Source organism: Tupaia chinensis, unplaced genomic scaffold (assembly GCF_000334495.1).
Source record: "Tupaia chinensis unplaced genomic scaffold, TupChi_1.0 Scaffold000451_2, whole genome shotgun sequence".
Lineage (NCBI taxonomy): Eukaryota > Metazoa > Chordata > Mammalia > Scandentia > Tupaiidae > Tupaia > Tupaia belangeri.
In genome coordinates, this window is record NW_006159958.1 from 963,112 (window position 1) to 982,274 (window position 19,163).

General features: G+C 39.1%; 1 protein-coding gene across 2 annotated transcripts in view; it reads right to left on the reverse strand.

Annotated features, from left to right (window-relative positions):
* ULK4 (unc-51 like kinase 4) overlaps positions 1–19,163 on the reverse strand; it is a 685,490-nt gene that overhangs the window by 137,620 nt on the left and 528,707 nt on the right. For both annotated transcript variants that reach the window (XM_027774534.1, XM_006155390.3), the window contains one exon: positions 14,535–14,720. In XM_027774534.1, coding sequence (XP_027630335.1) covers positions 14,535–14,720 — 186 coding nt within the window. The remainder of the gene's footprint in view (positions 1–14,534; positions 14,721–19,163) is intronic.

Consider the following 19,163-nt stretch of genomic DNA (forward strand, 5'->3'; position numbering starts at 1 on the left):
CACCCAAGAGAGAGAGAGAAAAAAGAGAAGGAGAAAGCACCCCCCACACACACACACACACATGAATATGGTCACAGTGAAATCTCTACTCCATTTCTCCATCCCCCTGGGATTTTGGGCATGCACGCATATGTGCCTGGCATGTTTTTTAACTCTTTGAGGCCAGGATTCCAATCATGGTCAGCCATGAAGGATTTTCCTTCCTTAACTGGGTTGACCCTAGCTAAATAATATTCTGTTGTATAGCTATACCAAATTTTATTTAGTCATTCATCAACTGATGAACATTTAGATTGTTTCTCTTTTCTGAGTATTATGAACAAAGCTGGTATGAGTTTCATGTACAAATTGTGTATCATCTTTGCAATTAAAAAATATTCCTTTAAAAATTATGAAAATATTTTTAAAACATAGGTTATAAGTCTAACTTTTAACTTACACTGGCTTTGCTCCCACTATTCTAAAGCATATGGCTTTATTATATGAGTGATCTTTAAAAAGTTACAGAAAATATGTATTATTTTAAAAATTGCATGATTTCAGAATATATTTGAACCAAAATAAACTCATAATTTAATTCCACATCCCATGAACTTTTGAAGTCTCCTTATACTTTTAAAACCTGATACCTGAAAATACCTGGAAAGAATAAACGAACTACAAATAAATAGATATTCCTGTATTAACTGGTAGTCAGTAATCCAATTTTCTTTTCACTATGGCAAGGGTAAACTGATGTATGTATGTACTTTTCATAGTATTTACAACTATAATTTCAAAACAGTAGGCCTTCCTTTTAAGAATATCATCTTAGACTATATTTCATTCTGTCACGTGTAACATTCTGAAAACAATACTTTGGGCACTGAATTAAAACCTGCCCAGGCCATGAAAGGAGGGGGAAAAAATTTCTATTTTGCTGCCCACTCACAGAGTGCAACCTTTAGAAAGGGATTATTTCCATTACATTTTCATCAGGGACTGGCAAAGAAAAGTATATCATGTTATTACAGAGCCTGGAAATGTAATGACTTCCAGGTTGCTAAGCAACACCACAATGTTAAAGGCCCCGGTATCTGTGATCTCTAGAGACACTCTCAAATTTCATTAAAACCTGCTCATAACCATTACACAAAAGGTCCATGTGGAGTTTATAAACAGGCTTAGTTGCATGACATAATAAGGAAGAGGAAGAAACGCAAGTGGCACCCCAAACTTTTATGGTACTTAAAACCAAATATTTTGGAGACCTGATTAATGAACTCTATAATGTTTCTGAAGGTGTTTCATAGAATGAAAGAAAGTACTATAGGTTGCTAGTGGTAAATAAGAATATTTAGTATATTTTTAAATAGATACTGTGAAGAAGGGCCTTTGTTGAGCCTTTCTGTGAAGAAGGGATAAGTAATGTTCTGTGTATAGGGCAAGGATAATTTGGAATGAAAGCCCTAGTCATTATTTATTTTCTTCAAGGAAGGTTATAAAAAGCAGCATGCTTTCAACTGAAATAGGAAGCCCGGATGCCACGGAACACTTTTAAAACATTTCCTTTAGCAACAGTGCTGGAGAATCTAATCCTTGAAATAGAAAGTTATGACAGACCACAATAATAATTTCATGTATATCACTGGGATGCTGAGACTTTTTCTTTCTATAGCATGCAAGTAGGCTATCTTTTGGGTTCCATCCATCTCCAGCCATATTCACTAGCCTGACAAGCCAGAACATTTTTCTTAGTTTTTGCCATAGGGCAGGTGTGCTCACCAGAGAGAGACAGGGAAAGTGAGAAACCATCCTTGAAGAGGGGGGGTATAGCCATGCAACAATCCCTTCTCGCTCAGGATTTTGGGCACCCCCCCCACACACACACACACACCGGGCATGTTTTTCAAGCCTCCAGGTCCAGGACTCAAATTGCACAGCCATGAGGGACTCAGTGCCTTAACCTCCATGCCACATGCTGGCCCCCAGGCCAGAATATTTTTTTAAACCTAAAATGCATGCCCACTGACATAGAGCAGAGGGGTCCTTTATTGTGATGTTTGTTTTATTTACTTTTTAATTGCCAGAAAAAGCAAGTGTGTTACCAAAGAAAGACAGGAGTGAGGGAAGAAAAGCAACTCCCAGAGGGGTATGGTCACACCGAAATCCTTCTTCTACCTTTCTCCATTCTCTTAGAATTTGGGGCACGGCTAAGCAAGTTTTTCTAGTCACTGCGGCCAGGATTCAAACCACCATCAAGTCATGTGGGATCTGGCTCCCGTAACTACTAGGCTGTGCTTCCCCAGTCATGCTCAATTTTAAAGGGAAAAAAAAAATGGTAAGGTTTTTGCCATAGGGTACATGGATTTTCCAGAGAGACAGAGAGGGAAAGTGAGAAATCACCCCCTCCCAAGGGGCCTGGCCACAACACAAACCCTTCTTCCCCCATGCTCCACCTGGAGTTTTGGGCACACATGCATGTGTGCCCAGTGTGACTTTCAAGCTGCCAGATCCAGGACTCAAACTGCAGTAGGTCATGTGGGAGTGAGCACCTTAACCCCCAAAATTCATTTTTGAGATTAAATCCCAATTGAACGCTCTGTGATTCTTTTTTTTTTTTTTGGAGAGGTTTTTGCTATAGGGCGCGTGCGCTCGCCAGACAGACAGAGAGAGACAGAGAGATAGAAAGCAGGAAATCACCCCCCAGGGGGGATGGCCACGCCACAATCCCTTCTCCTCCATTCTCCTCTCGGGATCTTGGGCACGCACGCACACGCGCCCGGCGTGAGTTTAAGCCACCAGGTCCGGGACTCGAACCGCGGTCGACTACGTGGGAGTCCAGCGACATAGCCATTACGCTAACTGCTGGTCCCTCGCTCTGTGATTCTTAACATAATTCTTCGGTGGCCAGGTTAAACACATCTACATTAAGTCATTAATTTTCTAGTATCACTTACTCTGAAACAAAAAGGAATTCGAGTGTTATGTTATAAAATGATATATCTAAACTTGGTCAAGTATTTCTGTTGACTGAATTCAAAACAGTGGCTTACCAAAACACCCCAGCAGGTTGTGCTATATCTTTAAGTCCAAGTTTTCTAACAGCTCAGGTACATAGTCTAAATATCAACCGAAATATTATGTTTATCTTTAGTTTTTTTTCTGTGATTATTTAAATTGCTAAAAACTGGAAAATCAATTCTGGATCTTTGCTTTTTAAATGGCCTGTCTACTTGGAAATGATCCTTCTAAGAAATGAAGTATGTTCGTATGAATTTAAGGTAGGTGCTGAATGGATTACTATTTTTTTCAGTGGATAGAATTAATTAATTAATTAATTAATTAATTTTGGCCATAGGATGCCTGTATTCACCAGAGAGAAAGGGAAAGTGAGAAATCATCCTCCAAGGGGATGGCCATGCTGCAATTCGTTCTCTTTCCTTCTCCTCTTGGGGTTTTGGGCATGCATGCACACACTCCCATTGTGTTTTTCAGGATGCAGAGTCCAGGACTCAATGGTAGTTGACCATGTAGGGTCCAGTGCCTTAACCACCTCAATCTCTGCTGACCTAGAATTAATTTGTTAAAATTAATATAGATTATACAAAGAAAAATAGTATTTAAAATATAATTTTTAAAAATCCCAAAATTAGAACCTTTTAACATAGGTGTCCAGAATAATTTTCATTGCTGTTTGCAACCGTGAGGAAGTATTGTGTAAACATGTACATCCTAATACTTAAGATGATTTGAGCACTCATTATTTTGAGAATGATTTTGTTTAGAGAATCTCATCAAAGAAATCCCAGACTACCAGAGAGTTTTCAGCATTCTATGTGGCAAAGCTATGCAGTGAAGTTGATGTGGTCAGAATGATTAGTAAGAATCAAGAAAACTTATTATTTATAACCAGTATAATTTGAGCAAGATCATTATTTCCTATAAATGGGAATATTTAAGGTTTGAATAAACAAATGATCCTCCATAGTAAGCTTCTTTCTTTTTGCTTTTATTGCCACATTGGTTTTGGGGAGGCTGTAGAAAATGAAACAAATTCCAGGGCTCTTAGCATTTTCTTTACAACCTACTTTGGGTAGATGCTCAATGAATTAATACTGCAGAAGGAAGCAGTATTCCTCGTAACTCTTGTCTCCTTTTGAGGATATTGTATGTTACCAGGGATAGCGGGTTGGTGCATATTCTAAATGTTGTCTCTTTCAGGATTAAAAATTAACTGTTTCTTTTGTTCCATGAGGATTATCCCATCTTTATAGTTTCATCCTTGGTTTAAAAAGTTGTCAATGTGGGACCAGCAGTTAGGGTAATGGCTGTCACTGAACTCCCATGTAGCTGACTGCGGTTCAAGTCCCAGACCCGGTGGCTTAAAACTCATGCCAGGCACATGTGCGTGCGTGCCCAAGATCCTGAGAGGAGAATGGAGGAGAAGAGATTGTGGCATGGCCATCCCCCCTGGGGGGTGATTTCTTGCTTTCTATCTCTCTGTCTCTCTCTGTCTTTTTGGCAAGCGCACGCGCCCTATAGTGAAAAAACCTCTCACAAAACAAAATAAACAAAAGAAAAGTTGTCAATGTGAGATATACTATGAACGATATTCACATAGTGCTAATGTGTCTCTTCAATAATTATTTATGAATTGCCAGGGACATATACATGCCAGAATAGAGGGAGAGGGCCAGACCTTAGCCAAGCAGCCAGAGAGAATCACCCACAGAGGAGAAGCCTGGCATCACATGTCTCCTATGTGATATGATAAGAAGGGCCACAGCCACTGAGCTATTCTGACCAAAATGTCACGAAATGTGAAACTCTTTCACAGTGCGGGACAGTCTAGAAGACCACTGACTCGGGCTTTTCAAAGGTCAATTTCATATGGAAAAACAGACAGAAAGACTCTTATAGATTAAGGGACTAAGAAAACAATCACTAAATGTAACGTGTGTGCTCAAAAATAAAGAAACCACAAGGTAAAGGCCCAGAGGAAGTGGTGCGGTGGTAAAACGCAGCTTTGTCATGCTGGAGCCTCATAAACAGTTGAGGTTCAGTTCCTGGGTTGACCTCCACATGCCGGTCACACCTACCCAGCTTCCTGGGAGGGCTGAGGGGAAGAAAAGGGCATGAGACTCTGTTGAGGGTGCTTATTTTTCTCACTCTCCTTCTCATGAAAGAAAGAAGCTCTTGTAAAAAGAGCTGTAAGAGTTATATTTGACAACTAGGGAAAATCTAACATGAACTGGATGCTAATGATACTATGAAATTGTTGTTAGTTGTGTTGGTGTGATAATGGGACTATGGTTAGGTGCAACTGGAAGGATGGCTTCACTTTTTTGTTTATTTTTTTTTATTTTTTTTAAAGAATTATTTATTTAAATTTATTTATTCATTCATGTATTTTAATTTGACCAAAGAGAGGTACAGAGAGAGACAGAGGAAAAGTGAGAAAGCAAGCCACCAGGTCCAGGACTCAAACTGTGGTCAGCCACGTGGGAGTGTCCAGCACCTTAACCACCATGCCATCTGCTGGTCCCAGGATGTTTTCACTTTTACGAGAATCAGAATAGACACACACGCAGAGATGTAGTAGAATGATAATTCTGAAAACAATTCTTGATTGCACTGGTGCTCATCATACTATCCTTTCAACTTTTCTGTGGTTCTCATAATAAAAAGGAAGGTAAATGTATCATAGGTAGGAATGGAATCTGAAAAGCGGAGCAGGCTCTTTGGAGAAGGTAGGAAAGAAATATTATTTGCCAGAATTTCACCAAGAAGGCAGAGCTGAATCTCTCAGAAAAGAAGTCACGGGGCCAGCAGATGGCATAATGGTTATGTCCCTGGACTCCCGTGTAGTCAACCATGGTTTGAGTCCCGGACCTGGCAGCCTAAACACTCATGCCAGATGCATGTACATGCCCCGAATCCCAACAGGAGACTGGAGGAGAAGGGATTGAGGCATGGCAATACCCGTCAGGGGTGATTTCTTGCTTTCTGTCTTATCTCTCCAGCGAGTACACATGCCCTATAGCAAAAAAACTTAGTTAAAAAAAATAAAATAAAATAAAAAAGAAGAGAAGTCAAAACAAAAGGACAATTATATTGCCCAAAGGCTACAGATTGAAAAAGAAGAAAGGAAGGCAACCAGACTACTCAGGAGGGAAGGAGAGGGCTGATATCCAGGATAGGTGACCTGTTGAGACTGAATTTGAAGGAAGCTTCTGACGTGACCTGCACATTCTCCAGATACCTGTGGTAAAGATCCACATATTTTCTCAAGGCGCTGAAAGTGGATGGTTATTTCACTGACCACGATACAGAAGTCTGAGTCCCGAGAGGTATTGGGTACAAAAGACTCGAACCCACTAGCCATTTGCTTCTTGAATCTGTCTTGCTCCAAACTCAGAAATATCTCCTCAGAGAATTAAGTAAAAATCTTTAGGCAATATATTTCTTTTCTTTGTTTGAAAGATACAACAAAATCCTTCAGAGACCTCCCAGATTAACTTATAAACCCCAATGTAGTCCTTGGCAGAGAGCGCGTATCCAGTGTAACCTCAGATAAAGTGTGCAAGGATTCAAGGCAGGATTTCTCTCAGTAACTCTTAAGAGCATTCTGTCAGAATTTCAGGAAAATCTTCTAAGGAACCAGATTTCATAAAATTGATTATATTTACTTCTTACTCATTTGAGTTCCTAGTGTTTCTCTTAAAATTTTCACTGGTTTCACACCAGTTCCCTTTTTTCCCCCCTTAATAAGTCAAGAATGTAAGATCATAACCATAAGAAATAAGACTGAGAAAGAAAGGCATCATTTTGCCTTTTTGTTATACCTCAAGGAACACTTCTTTATTTTTACTTCTTTTCCTTCTTTACCTAATTTAGTAGAAATTAGGTCCCTTCTGATTCTAAATTCTACAACTCAACTTTTTCTACAATAGAAAAAGAACAGCTGCAGAATTCCTAGCTTCTTGTCTGGTCTTTCTAAAGCTTTAAAGACTCTGCAGATGAAGAAAAGAGATTTTACATTAATTTTCAACAACACATCCATTCTTACACAAAATGAAAAGGACCAGGTGACATATGCAACAATGTGCAAGGAAAATGATGGTGGGAAAGATTTTCTGAAGGCCAGAGAGTCTCCAAGGAATGGATATTTGTAGTAAGTCTTCATACTAACATCTGGAGAGTAATCCCCAAACACATTCTTGCCACATTCTCGGTGCCAGGGAGATGGGTGGGAAAGGGACAAGGAGTTAGCAACATCAGCATGTTACAATTACCCTCCCCCCCCATTGGATTGGTTTTCTGTTTTCATAGAATAGTCAATAGTAATGTTTGAGTCAGTTTTACCCAGAACGAGACTGTGTTGGTTCATGTGTAGTCAATATTTTGAGTGTTGGAATAAGCTAGCTTTAATTAAGAGAAAAGCAGCTGATCTACAATCATTACCCTGGGAAAACTCCCATTGACGTGAAGTTTAAGGGATAGGTAAACTTGGGAGATACTTGAAAGATTTCCATCACATTTTTAAAGCTAAAGCACAAAATATAATTATAAAATCTCCCAACTTCCTGGTAAATTACAACAGATAATTAAATCGTTAGGTTTCTCCAACATTCTCTGGATGCTCTAAATACAGACTAAAGAAGAAAGAGCACCCTAGGGGCAAAACACATCCCAACTCTATTAGCAGAAATTAAAACATCCTATTTCTTTAATCTGCCAGTGAACACCGTGGTTTTAGAAAGCTAACTATTGCAACATTTGCGTTTAAACAGACATGTCAAGGATCTAGGGCCTTTTTTATGATCCACAGGGAGGAATCTGCCCCAAGATGACTCTCAGATAGCGAGGACTGATTTACCAGTCACTGATGTGCTCATTACCTGGCCTAGTAAATCATGAGCCCAGCATATTTTGGGGTTGCCCTCTCTGAATTCATCCAGACTTGATCAATTCTGGGGACAAGAGGACACTCCTCCATCAGGGCTTAAAGAAACCACATCATCAGCTTAAAATGCTTTTCTTTTTTAAAGTGCTCCAATGGGAGCATACATGGAAATGAATGGCCTTCGAGGTAGGGCCTCCAAGGACTTGTCTTTCTCTCCTTAACATCCAACATCAAGATAACCCATTTATCTGGCCTCTTAATCCAGCTAGTGGTGCCAGATAATAAATCTAGATCGGACCCTGTTTTTCTGTGGAATCTGGTTCCTCTGGCCCAGTGAGCCAAGCCTGAGAGGCAGGTGTCCTCAAAGTCCCAAGAAATCTTTGCTGACATTTATTTTATTACTAAACTTCCATCCATCTGTATATCCAACCTCATCCATTCCTCAGAGACTTGGTAGGGATCCTACAGAGAAGATTGAGGACTAACTAAATGCCTTTAAAGTCCTTCTCAGTTTGGGAACCAACAGTTAGCATAATGGCTATGTCGCTGGACTCCCACGTAGTCGACCGCGGTTCACGTCCCGGACCCGGTGGCTTAAAACTCACGCCGGGCACGTGTGCGTGCGTGCCCAAGATCCCGAGAGGAGAATGGAGAAGGGATTGCGGCGTGACCATCCCCCCTGGGGGGTGATTTCTCGCTTTCTGTCTCTAATGTCTCTCTCTGTCTGTCTGGTGAGAGCACGCGCCCTATAGTGAAAAATCTCTCCAAAAATAAAAAAAAAGTCCTTCTCAGTTTGACCAAAATATCTGAGGCACAGAAATGACCTCACAATACAGAGAAGATTGAGGACTAACTAAATGCCTTAAAAGTCCTTCTCAGTTTGACCAGTGTATCTGAGGCACAGAAATGACCTCACAACGTGGACTAAAGAACAAAAACAAACAACTGCCTGTTTCAAAACTGTTCAACTTGATGACATTTCTTCATTGGCTCAGTAGATACTTACTAAATACCTACTATATGCCAGGTACTATGGTAAAGCTTAATCTCACAGTGATGGGAACTGGAATTCAGTTGAGATGCTGCCACCAACCTTCTGTTTCAGAGACCAGAATTTTCAAATTCCCACAATAATATCCAAACTGCTATTCAAGCTCATGGCTGCTAGTCTCTGGCCTTTCCCTTTCCCAGCCGTTTTTTTTATGTTTCCCAATCTGGTTTCGTGGATTTCTGGGCATCTGTCAGGATGTGGTTCTTCTTGCTCCATGCATGGAATATCAACACAGCCTTTTACACTCAGTTTACACATGTTCTTGCTAACTTCCTCCCCAAAGGAATTGTTCCTGCGGAACTTTGTTGGCTCCTCCATTGTAGCACTGATTGCATTCTGCTTTGTAATGAAGCAGATCGTTTCTGTAGCTCTCTGGTTAGGGATTTGTGAGAACAGGAAGCAGAAAGATCATGCCTTACCATTTTAATATCAATACCGAGCTTTGTATGTAGTAATAACTCACTTATTTTTTCCATGAGTAAAAGGATAAATCTATCAAGTGTCTTCTGAATCAAAGTTCAGTCAAATTCAGCTTAATAAATGGCTGCAGAATCCAGATCAGTAGTGGGCAGAGCAGCAGCAAGGGGAACAACTATTCAGAAAGAACACAGGCTGGGCAGTCCAACTGCAGCCTGACACCAGCTCTGCCATTTTGTCATTGGTAGTTGTGGGGACACCTTTAATCCCTTTGAGCCTTAGTTTCTAACCTCTAAAATGGGACTAATCACTGGAGCAGATCTCCAAGGTTAAATGAGATAATACATCAAAGTCCTTAACACAGGGACTGGCACATAGTAGCAACCCATCTGAGGACCATCTTGAACGCATCAGACACTAAAACACACTGAATATACAATGTATGAGACCACATCATTACATTGGAACAAGAGTGATGTGAAGGTGAGAATAGAGAGTAAGCCAACCGTTACAAAACAATGGCTATCACACAGTTAAAGACAGGGAACAGCAGGAGGAAGAAGAGGAAGGGCTAGATCAGCCAGAAGCATGTGCTGGCACTGCACCACTCACTGGGTAACCTGCCATTATTTCTTTCTGAGTGCACTAAACTCCGTACTCAGTTTAAATAGAACTGAGTTTCAGGACAGGCGAGTTCGAGATTACAGCTGAGCTGTGACCCTCAGAATCTCTGATGGTGCGTTTCATCCAACTTAAATGCAACATCGACTGGCCCAGGGTAATTTAGAAAGCTTTCAGCAGGTTTCAAAGCGTTTATCTATTGTTTGCTGTCCTGGACACATTAAGAACATTCTTTTTTCTTTTTCTTTTCTTTTTTAGGAGAGGTTTTTGATATAGGGCACGTGCACTTGCCAGAAAGGCAGAGAGAGACAGAGAGACAGAAAGCAAAAAATCACCCTCTAGGGGGATGGCCACATCATGATCCCTTCTCCTGCATTCTTAAACTCCGTACTCAGTTTAAATAGAACTGAGTTTCAGGACAGGCGAGTTCGAGATTACAGCTGAGCTGTGACCCTCAGAATCTCTGATGGTGCGTTTCATCCAACTTAAATGCAACATCGACTGGCCCAGGGTAATTTAGAAAGCTTTCAGCAGGTTTCAAAGCGTTTATCTATTGTTTGCTGTCCTGGACACATTAAGAACATTCTTTTTTCTTTTTCTTTTCTTTTTTAGGAGAGGTTTTTGATATAGGGCACGTGCACTTGCCAGAAAGGCAGAGAGAGACAGAGAGACAGAAAGCAAAAAATCACCCTCTAGGGGGATGGCCACATCATGATCCCTTCTCCTCCATTCTCCTTTGGGGATCTTGGGCACATATGCACACGTGCCCAGCGTGAGTTTAAGCCACCGGGTCCGGGACTTGAACTGTGGTCGACTACATGGGAGTCCAGCGACATAGCCATTACGCTAACTGCTGGTCCCAAGAACATTCTTGAACACCTGCGTTAGAGACATCCAGGGGTTAGAGTGACTGGTAGGAAGATCATCCAGGAGACAATAGGAACCAGTATATTTGGACTCTTGGGACAGTCTAGGCCATTTTTTTAAGCAAACAGTTGTGGTAGTTTCAACCTGGAACATTTGTTACATCTTAGTTTCTAATACCACATGAAAAGATTCCCATGGTTCCTTGGAGGAATGGCTGGTCCCAAGGCTATGGTGGTAGTGTAAGATGATCCTAGAATATCATGTTATAATGTAAAGTGATAAAAGAAATGATGGGAACATACAAAAACAAAAACAAAAAACAAACAAGAACCAGACATCCAGACATGGCTACATCTGGAAAGCAATGGATTGTAACCCACTAGTCAATCCTGATAATAACAAAGAGATAACTAACAGAAAAAGCTAATGGGGCAGAAAGGATGGAACACCTCAAATGTCCACCAATGGATGAACAGATTTTTTAAAATGTGGCAAGTACACACAACGAAATAGTATACAGCCTTAAAAAAGGAAGAAAATTTTGACACATGTGACAACATGGATGAACCTTGAAGACAATTATTGCTAAGTGAAATAAACCAGACACAGAAGGACAAATATGATGTGGTTTTACTTATAGGAGGCAGAAGTCAGTTTTATAGAGACAGGAAGTGGAATGATGGTTACTGGAGACAAAAAGGGGGAAGGCAGGATATTATTGTTTATAGGTATAGAATTCTGGAAAGTGGTGGAGATGGACGGCAGGTACAGTTGTTAACAATAAAGCGAATGCACTTAATGTCATTGAACTGTATACTTAACAAATGGTTAAATGTTATGCATATTTCACCACAATTAAAAAGAAGAAAAGGATGAGCAGCTCCAAGGTCTATATCTATTTTCACTTAGACTCAACTTTTCTTCCACAAAATGTACCTATCCCTAAGAGGTCAGTCAGACGCTATACTAAAATGTCATTTTAAGCAATAAAATAAACAGAAATGGAGGAGTCTGATTATTTTGCCAAACTTGGAGTATGAGTGATTAATTTGATCAGTGTTTTAGAAAATGATGTAACTTATTTCCAAGGTGAGTATATTTTACCTTATCTGCAATTCTAAAATTGAGAACGCTCTAAAAATCAAAGCATTATTTTGGGAAGTTTGATTCAAAAATATATCAACACCTGGAGCCAGCAGGTGGTGTGGTGGTTAAGGTGCTGAACACTCCCATATGGCTGATCATGGTTCGGGTCCTGGATCTCGTGGCTTGCTTTCTCACTTTCCCTCTCTTTCTTCCTGTGTCTATCTCTGGTCAAATTAAAACAAATGAATGAATAAATAAATAATTTTAAAAATATATCAACACCTGACTTGAACCAAAATTGGTCTATGTTTGGTCTTTATTTACTCCACTTGGTGTGAACATTCACACGTTTTGCTGCAGCAATACCGCTGTGCTTGATGGTGGCATTGCCCAAGTGTTTTTCATGGAACTTACATAATATACAGTATAAGCACCATGCCAGAAGGATCTGAAAATTCTCAATTAAAAAAAAAAAAATCTGGTCCCAAGAGTTTCAGAGAGCTTGTGGATCCTTGCAAAACTAACCACACCAGATATTAAACCAGTATTTCCCAAACTTTTTGTTAGTTTTGCTATATTTATATACCACCTGTATTATTATATTTTCTAGTACTTGCCTTCAGATTAACTCACATTTTTTCTTTAGATAACATAATTTCTTTTTTGAAAGATTTTTTTTTTTGCTATAGGCTGTGTGCACTTGCCAGAGAGACAGAAAGCGAGAAATCATCCCCCAGGGGTGATGGCCATGCTGCAATTCCTTCTCCTCCATTCTCCTCTCAGGATCTTGGGGCATGAATGCACATGTACACAGTGTGAGTTTTAAGCTATGGGTCCAGGACTTGAACTGTGGTCAATTATGTGGGAGTCCAGCAACATAACCATTATGCCATCTGCTGGTCCCAATAATATAATTTCTTGTAAAAAGATACGTCACCTCTACTGTAAAAGCCGAGAGTCTGAGAGATCTGTTCTCTGTTAAAAAGGGAGATTCTGAAGGATTAGAGAAGTATTAAAGATACAGTAGTATCAAACTGAGACTTTCGCCTTGAATCAATGGAAAGATCAAAAGAAAACTAAAAAGGAAATAACTGCTTCTCTCATGATCCAGCATCATCTAGTACGAAGCTGCGATCTTATCTGCAAAATCTACTGTCCTCAGAAACATTTGTCCTACATCTGGGAAACTGGCCTAGATTGTGTCACCACCCTGTCAGTCGAGTAATGACCCTGCTAAGATATTATGTTTTGTTTGGGGGTGGGGCGGATACAGCTGTACAAAAGCACCATCTAGCAACCAGGAGGGTATTCCCCTTATCTCTCTTCTAGTTCTGTTACCCATCACCTGACATGCAGACTCAGCCAGGTCATTCACTGCAACTGTCTACTTAACAAATTGGCACTAAAGTCATTTTCAGTATAACTCTCTGGAGCATCCACAGCCTCCACTTGTCAAGATAATAAGACCTAGAAGTGAACGGAAATGGATCGGAAAAAAAACTGAATTCTTTATTATCCTCAACACTAGCTACTGTAAACAATGGCCTTTAAAACCAAAAGAAAAAGATTTATTGTAGAAAAAACAAATCAGTCTTCAAAAGTACTTTAAAATACACACAAGTTGTTCATATTTTGTTAAATTATTTAATTTTATTTATTATTTTTAATGTTATTTAATTGGACCAGAGAGAGACAAGAGAGAGAGAGAAAGGGAAAGTCAGAAAGCAAGTTGCCGGGTTCAGGACTTGAACCACAAGTTGACCATTGGGAGTCCAGCACCTTAGCCATCACGCCACCTACTGGCATCCCCCCCCTTTTTTTTTAATAAAATGAAATAAAAGGCAGAAGGGAAAGGTCTTCCATATAGTATATTGCTAGGAGTTAGAAGTGTTAGATGCTAGAAAATCTCCATTTTGCAACCATTACAAAATTTAAATCATAACTGTACATTGATTAAAGCAACTGATCCAAATGAATGTCACCAGTAAGGAGTAAACGATCGTGAGCCTCTGGATGTGGTGGACTAAGAAGGACCAATATTTCTCCGGGGTATTCATGAACCTTATTTGTTAGAAAACATTGGACATGAATTGAGGGATGCTACAAAATATCCAGGCTCTATTCTTCAACAACATCATGAAAGACAGAGAGGCTGCAAGATTATTCCACAGTAAAGATACGAGTCTACTAAAACACAGAACCCTGGACTGTATCCTATGCCAGAGAAAAAGCCTTAAAGTTTTTGAGACACATGATAGAATTGGAAATACGGATGGCAGATTTGCAAAAGAATTGCATTGTTACATTTCCTGACTATAGTTAAGTAAGAGGATATCCATTTTTTTTTTAAATAAATACTTACGTATGAAGAGGTATGGAGGCCCAAAGTCTTTAACTTATTCTCAAATGGTTCAGAAAAAAAATACATGTAAATGCAGACTGATAGACTACAATAAATGTTCACAGTAAGTGATTATGGAAAAAGGTAACTGGGAATTTTACTACTCTTATAACTTTCCTGGTGATTTGAAATTAGATCCAAGAAATGACTACTACCTGTCCATGAAGCCACCCACCGCATCCCCAGATTTTGTGTGGACTCACCAATCTTCTGATAATCCTCAACAGAAGCTTCTGTTCCTTTGGGTCCTGCTTAGTTGCCAGCAAATCAGCAAAAGTGTCCATGTTTTCAGGAGACAGGCTGTCAGGGTTTTCCCCTCCGTAAAGCTGAACCAGTATAGACAGACACTTAGATGAAACCTCAAAGATTTCTGGATCTTCATTAGGCAGCTGAAAATGAACAAATAGAGCTCTTTAAATTCCGTTACAGATGAGCTCGATAGTTCTCAAGAAATACAGTAAAATTTCGTTTAAAACTGGGAGCATCAATCTAAGTACAAAGTCTGACGGAATGTTTTTTGAATGCATCTTTTTCAAATATAGTACCGGAGAACCAAAATATTTTTCACATGTAAATCTAAATATGCATACATACATACACACTTGCAGAGTGTGTGTGTATGAAAGTGAGTGAACAAAAGGGAATAGGTAGCATCAATCTAAGTACAAAGTCTGACGGAATGTTTTTTGAATGCATCTTTTTCAAATATAGTACCGGAGAACCAAAATATTTTTCACATGTAAATCTAAATATTCATACATACATACACACTTGCAGAGTGTGTATGTGTGTATGAAAGTGAGTGAGCAAAAGGGAATAGGTGTGAACATAGGTTTTTTTTTAGCACATTCCTTTATATTCTTGTTTTCTAAGAATTTGTTTAGAAAAAAATCCACTTCCTAGAGGTCATTAACAAATACTTTGGGCTTGTCTATCTCCAAATCATTATTAATTACATAGATGGGAAAGAAAGTATTATTTCTATACATATCAAAATTATAATAAATAATTATTGGGACCAGTAGTGGTTATGATGCTGGACTCTCACACTGACAATCATGGTTTAAGTCCTGGACCCGGTGGCTTTAAACTCATGTCAGATGTGTGTATGTGTGTGTGTGTGCCCAAAATCCCAAAAGAAGAATGGAGGAGAAAGGATTGCAGCTTGGCCACCCCACCTCATGGGGTGATTTCTCACTTTCTGTCACTGTCTCTCTGGTTAATACACATACCCTATAGCAAAAATCTCTAAAAAATTGTTTTTAAAGGATAATTATTATATGAATCAAAAGGTATAATAAATAATCACAGTAAGTATTTAATGTTTTCCTTTTTAAAGTTTTATTTAATTTGTAACAGCTTTATTGAGATATATATATTAAAGAGAGATTTTTGTATTAGGGCATGTGTGCTCTCAGAGAGAGAGAGAAAGTGAGAAATAACCCCTGGGGTGGAGGCTGGCCATGCTGCAATCCCTTCTTCTCCATTCTCCTCTCAGGACTTTGGGCATGCACACGCGCTCGGCAAGAATTTCAGGCCACTGAAAAGTTTGCGGCCTCATGAGAAGTTTGTAGGTTCACATGTTGTAAGACACAAAACAGAGAGATCCCATACATACTCCATCAAGGTTCTCAATAGAAATATCTTATATAACAACTATAGTATGTAATATCATAATAAAAATTAACCATCATGAACATGAGTAGCATTAGGCGTCAGGACTTGAATCGTAGTTGGCCTTGTGGGAGTCTAGTGCCGTAACCACCACACTACCTGCTGGCCCTGAGATATAATTTCTATACTATACAATTCCCCCCAAAGACACAATTCAATGGTTTTTAAGTATATTCAGAATTGCACGGCCATCACTACTATTTTCAAATACTTTCATCACTCCAAAAGAAAGCCTATACCCTTCAGCAGTCACCTGAGCATTCCACTGCCTCTCTACCGCCATGCTAATCTGCTTCCTGTCTCTATGGATTTGCCTCTTCTGGACATTTCACATACATGAAATTGTAGCAAATGCAATCCTTTCTGATAGGCTTCTTTTGCTTAGTACAATGTTCACAAGTTTCATCCGTGTCATATCATGTTCCATTGTGTGGAGAGGGCACACCTTATTTTTCCACTCGTCACTTGGTAGACATTTGGGCTGTTTTCACATCTTGGCAATTATTAATGACACTGCTAAGAACACGTGTGTACCTGTTTTTGTGTAGACATGCATTTTCATCTCATTTGGAGCAGGAGTATAATTGCTGGTAGACAGTAACTCTTGTGGAACTGACAGGCTGTTTTCCAAGCTGCCATTCAGACCAACAGTGAAAGAGAGTTCCAATTTCCCCATGGTATCGCCAACACTTGTTAGTATCCATCTTTTTAATTATGGCTGTGTTCCAGTAGAAGTAGAGTGGCGACTCACTATCGTTTAAATTAGTACTTCCCTGATGACTAATGGATGTTATTATGGTTTGGAGAAAGTTTTGTCTCTCAAAGGTTAATGCGTTTTAATTTGGATGTCCCCTTAAAAAAGTGACTTGGGGTGTGAATAAGGAAGACTTAATTCCTTTATGGTATCCCAAGATAGGGTTTCTGAACGTGATTGCATCATTAGGGTGAGGCCTCTAGGACTGAGTTCTAGTAGGTATATAAACAGAGGAAATGAGACCAGAATGAGATGCAGAAATGGTAAGGATGGCCATTCTGCTCAAGATCCTGCCCTTTGTCATGTAGCTGCCTCATGAGAAGTTTGTAGGTTCACATGTTGTAAGACACAAAACACAGAGATCCCATACATACATGCTCCATCAAGGTTCTCAATGGAAACATCTTATATAACAATAGTATATAATACCACAATAAAAACTAACCATCACGAAATTATTGAATTTAGCCCAGTTTTACAACTTTTATATATTTATATACTCTGTTTATGAGCACATGAGTAGTATTAGGTATTTAGCTCTATGCAGTTTTATGATTTGGTGACTATCATCCAAATTACAGAATGTTTCCATCATAAAGTTCTGTTTTATAGCAACAACGAACTCTCTCCTTCATTCCTAACCTCTGGTGACTACTAACCTTTTTGTCATTTCTTCTTCTTTTTGTTTGGGACTTTTTCTAGGATTTCTATTGTATGCCATTGATCTCAGTGCCTGTTCTACCATAAATAACATACTTACTTTTTTTTTTTTTTGATAGGTTTTTGCTATAGGGTGTGTGCGCTCTCCAGACAGACAGAGAGAGACAAGAGAGACAGAAAGCGAGAAATCACTCCCAGGGGGAATGGCCATGCTGCAATCCCTTCTCCTCCATTCTCCTCTTGGGATCTTGGGCACACATGCACACATACCTGGTGTGAGTTTTAAGCCACTGGGTCCAGGACGTAAACCGTGGTTGACTACATAGGAGTCCAGCGACATAGCCACTACGCCATCTGCTGGTCCCAATAACATACTGTGTTGTTACTGAAGCTATATGATAATGAGAAATTTTAACACCAGGTGGAATGTTTCCTTCAAAATTATTTTAACTATTATAGGAATTGTGCCTTTCTGTATAAATTTTATAATAAGCTTGATTATCTATAAAAAAAAAATCTTGCTGGGGGACCAGCAGTTGATGTAATGACTATGTCATTGGACTTCCATGTTGTTGATCACAGTTTGAGGCCCGGACCTGGTGGCTTAAACTCACGCCGGCCACAAGTGCATGCGTGCCCAAGATCCTGAGAGGAGAATGGAGGGGAAGGGATTGCAATGTGTCCATCCTCCTTGGGGGGTAATTTCTCACTTTCTGTCTCTCTGTTTCTCTGTGTCTTTTTTGGCAAGAGCACAACACCCCATACCAAAAACCTCTCAAAAAAAAAAAAAATCTTGCTGGAATTTTGGCAATAATTGCATTAAACCTCTCAATCAATTTGGGGAGAATCAATATTTGTACTATGTTGACTATACTAATCCATGAACATTGCATGCACTTTCATTTGTCACTATCTTCTTTTATGGCTTTCTTTAGGTTTTGTAATGTTTTGGAAATATGTCCTATATAAATTTTTTACTTTTATATCTAAGTATTTTATTTTCTTGGGAGCATTTTAAAGTGATATTGTGCTTTTAATTTGTTTCCATATGTTCATTGTTAGTATACAGAATGCAATTTATTTTTTGAATGATAATTTATGTATTAAGTGTATATATTGAACATGCACATTCTGATGAGTTTAATTTTTGTTTGTGACATGCTGCAACCTTGTTGAACTTACTTATTAATTCCAGGAGTATTTTTGTAACTTTCTACATAGATAATTATGTCTATGTAGGGATCTATAAATCTGTCAATATAAATCAATCAATCTGCCCATCTAGTATAAATATAGTTTTATTTCTTCCTTTCCAAATAGTAACTTTTTTATTTATTTTTTGTTCTATGGCACTGACTAAAACTGTAAGCATTATGTTGAATAAAAATAAAGCAGACACCATTGCCTTATTCCCAACTTTGGAATAATTTAGTCGTTCACTACCAAGTTCGACGTTAACTGCAGACTTTCCATACATGCTCTTCATCAAGTTGAGGGGGTTCTTACTCTAATCCTAGTTTGATGAAAATGTTTATCACGAGTTAGTACTGGATTTTGTCAATAATTTTTCTGTATCAATTAACATTACTTTACGATATTTCTTTTCTAGCATGTGTAGAATGGTAGCATATACTAACTGATTTATTGACTCTTTTTTTTTTTTTTGGAGAGGTTTTTGCTGTAGAGCGCGTGCGCTCACCAGACAGACAGAGAGAGACAGAGAGACAGAAAGCGAGAAATTATG